The sequence below is a fragment of the Hylaeus volcanicus genome, chromosome 4 (assembly GCF_026283585.1).
Source record: "Hylaeus volcanicus isolate JK05 chromosome 4, UHH_iyHylVolc1.0_haploid, whole genome shotgun sequence".
Taxonomy (NCBI): Eukaryota; Metazoa; Arthropoda; class Insecta; order Hymenoptera; family Colletidae; genus Hylaeus; species Hylaeus volcanicus.
The window spans coordinates 11,862,535-11,866,502 of NC_071979.1; the positions used below are offsets into that span (position 1 = coordinate 11,862,535).

The window sequence follows — 3,968 nt, forward strand, 5'->3', positions numbered from 1 at the left end:
AACGTAGAGAAGGACAGCGAATAAAAGAAGAAGACGGAGCGAAAACACCAGAGTATGTCGGTGAGACAATGTAATGCAACGGTGAAACTTTTTTATTATTAACTTTTTTGTTGTAAAGCTTTTACCATCGCATTCGTGACTTTTTTCTGATTAAAATGAGACTAAACACGACGTAATTCTCAACGTAATTACTTGTAACAACTTATTATGTATCACATTTCGTAGAACACTAACTAAAAAAGGATGCCTGGTAAATATCATCCGAATTATATCGTGCTTGGTTTCATTGTAATCAGATAAATGTCAGGAATATGATGGTAAAAGTTTTACAACAAAAATGTTAATAATACAAAAGTTCCACCGTTGCATTCGCTCCGTCCTGTTCTTTATTCGCTGTCCTTCTCTCCGTTCGAAACTCGTCGGCAAACATCAGAGAATATACGATCATATAAACACTGCTCGGCAATCGAACTCCTTGACCCCTTAAGGGGTGGGGATGGTTTTAGGGCATTTATGGGAGAGAAATTTGTGCATTTGTGGAGACTTCACTGTATTCTGACATTCCCATAGAAAGTTCAGTTCTTCTCTTTCCACATGTTAATCCTTTGCACTCGAGAGGTGACTGTCGGTCACCACTAGGTTTCACGCAGCAAATCTACCAGCAGTAATGTTTCATTAGGTTTCATTTCTTTTGAACTCGAGGTGCCAATAAAACGACAATCGGGCTACATGTTCGAGGTTAATCTAAGCTTAGCATTCGTGGCAATAGAATACTAAGAAAGGATCTCGAGTTGCTGGTAGACACTAGAAAAATAGGCCTCGAGTGCAAAGGGTTAATAGTAAGTAAGTGTCGCAATAGTCTGAAAGCGTGTCACCATTTCCAAGAACACGAATTATAGGGTGTGAGATTGGTCGTGTAGGAAAAGCGGTCGACTGTGGATCCGAGGATCGTGGGTTTGAATCTCTGTGCCTCATTTTTCGTAGAGACTCCTACAAATTGTTATTTTCATTTCAAAATGCCATAAATAAAATCGTCGCTGGTTCTCTTCGAATATAAAGACAACATTGGCAGATAAAATTTATAAAAGCACGGTAGCTTATTTACTAAAGTATTCGTACACCGTAACTGTACGTATTATTGTTATTGATTTAAGGCGAAAGGTCTGGTAATTTGCAAGGAAACTAGGGGAAATAGAGAAATGGTTGTAAATTACGACAACTCGAATTAATTGCGATTAATGTAACTGCGTAGAAGTTGTTTCGATTGCGATATTCCTGTTCCAAAGGTTTCCTTCGTCTCATTAGTAACACATATTCAATATTTACGTAAGAGACAAAGTTGTCTATTTATACAGGGTGTACCATAACTAGTGGTACAAGCGAGTAGGGGTTGACTCTACGTGAAAAATTGAATCGAAAAGGTAGAATAAAATTGTTTCAGATACTTTATTTTCGAAAAAAATAAGTTTGTAAATTTGTCGAGTTTGCGAGTATTTGATGTAGCTTCAGTTCGACGTATTTTATTTGTTACGTTACTGTTCCGAGTAGGAGAGTACTTCCGTGCTTCTTGCAATGTTTTCAAACATTGTCAACATGATGATATCTCTTACATTGATTTTACTTTCTTCTTATGCTTATGATCTACAATGCAATCCGTCGAGCTGAAGCTGGTCCAAGTGTCCGGGTTTATTTTTTTCGAAAATAGAGTGTCACGTGACAAAATTTTATTCTACATTTTTTATTCAATTTTTTACGTAGAATCACCCTATACTCGCCTGTGCCACCAGTTACGGGACACCCTGTATAAACACTACCACACAAAATAGTTGAATGCGATGGTAGCGAAAGAAATTTGTTAGACAACCTAATAGTAAAACGAATTAGTTGAACCTGTAGATATAGATTATATTTGAACGAAAAGAAAGGAACAACACGTGATCACTGATAAATGTTAGACAAAATATATTTATTAAGTATTTCATTAACCGCAACAAAACAGAAATATACACTTCGTCTGCGGATCCACCTCCACAGATCAATATTTAAAAGGCGGAGGGTCAAGTAAATAACCTCTTTTTTGCGAATTATTTTTGAAGAGTGCGTAATATATATTTATTTACAACTTATTACTTGTTATTTTGTAGCATCTAGATAATCTATATAATTTTTTTTATTTAAAAATATTCATAAATGAATGAACAGCAGCTGTTTGAAGTTGGCTTCTCGAAAATGCGCCGTGCAATGCACAGATCACTCTAATTATTTGAAATAAAAAATCCACCAATTTTTCGTTAAAATATAGTAATCCGCGTTGCATCAACCTAGATTAAAAAAAAATATTTTTTAATTAAAAATGTTACGTCACGTTAAAAAAATCTTGTTATAAAAAAAAATGATTAGAAAGATTGTTTATTTCAATGTTTATAAAAACCTTTAGGTTGATGCAAAGGAGAATAGTTTAAGGAATATTTTGTGTCAAGTTTCATAGCAATCGGCTGAGAAATTTCTAAGGTACGTTGCACGGCACGCGAAATTTTGTGTTTTGTGAAAAATGCGTTTAGAGTTTCCGGATATAAAAGTAGTCCTTCGTGTACCGTTCGGAGCGCATCACTTTAATGACTTTGCAGGTACACTTAGACTTCAAAGTTTTAGCTGAAATGGTCGGAGCACATTCTCCAGATGGTAAACTAATTTTCTAAAACAAAAAAAAGGTCAAAATTTTGAATTTTACTTGACTCTCCCCCCTTAAACAAAAATAAGAAGATAATCTTTTACTACTTATCACCACGCATGATGTACATATCCCGGAACTAACTTTGGCGACATCTTTACTAGATGACGAAATTAGGCAAAGAGGCGCGCCGCGTTTAAATCTTGTGTGATGTTGCAAGAAACGAATGCAACCCTATAGAACGAAACATAAATTCCGCGATACTTTCGTATTCTTGATTTCCATAAATTGTTACCGCAGCAGTGAAAAATTAATTTCCATTTCGTTTTGTATATTTTATAGATTTGTGGTTCGTGGTTCGTGTGGTCGAGCGAGAAGATTCAAAGGGGGCGAGTGTGTCGATCATAGTGGAGGAATCAGGGGACAATGATGCCCCCCATAATAGGGGAAACACTGCGCGTATGGTTTCTCTCGGCATTGGTGGTTCACGGCGCTGTCGCCGGCAATCCGGATGCAAAACGCCTTTACGACGACCTGTTATCTAACTACAACAAACTAGTACGCCCTGTTGTGAATACATCGGACGTACTACGCGTGTGCATTAAACTCAAGCTCTCGCAGCTCATCGATGTGGTGAGTAGAACTATGCTTTCTTCAATTCACCCTTTGCACTAAGATGTCTCTTCCGACGGGACATTGGAAATCCAGACAAACTTAATTAGCGATTAAACAGGATAAACTTAGGGGAGCGTAAAATTTGTAAAAGTGCATGATTCCTTGAAGGTTCCTATTCGAATAACATAGGAAATCAAATAAAAATATGGTACATGTATCAAGATATACAGTCAGTGTAAGAAGTGTTCGTACAGCAACCAATTTAATATAAAATTAATAAGAAAAGAAATAAGAGGCTAACAGTAAAAATAATAAACTTTAATTTACGCGAATTCTATTCTAAAAATATGTAGGAATGTTGGTTAATTATTTCTTCCTCTAAAATTTATTGATAAAATAAATATACGAAGCTTTATTTTGAATTGGTTCCTGTATGAATACTTATTACACTGACTTATGTATACATATGTATGTATAGGGACAAGTGCTCTTTGTCGCTTTCTTAAGGTGTACACTATTCACACATTCTTTTTTCATGTAATACAAGCTCATATTTGTTATATACAATATAGGGTGTTAATACATATATGTGTATATATATAATAATTATATGTATATATTGACATATTGACTATCACACACACACACACACACACACACACACACACACACACACACACAC

General features: G+C 35.6%; 1 protein-coding gene across 1 annotated transcript in view; it reads left to right on the forward strand.

Moving 5' to 3' along the window:
- The window catches only part of LOC128875194 (acetylcholine receptor subunit alpha-like), a 213,288-nt gene that overhangs the window by 8,453 nt on the left and 200,867 nt on the right, over positions 1 to 3,968 (forward strand). The window contains exon 2 of the mRNA XM_054120582.1: positions 3,014 to 3,304. Within this exon, the coding sequence (XP_053976557.1) occupies positions 3,098 to 3,304 (207 nt within the window). The 5' untranslated portion in view covers positions 3,014 to 3,097. The remainder of the gene's footprint in view (positions 1 to 3,013; positions 3,305 to 3,968) is intronic.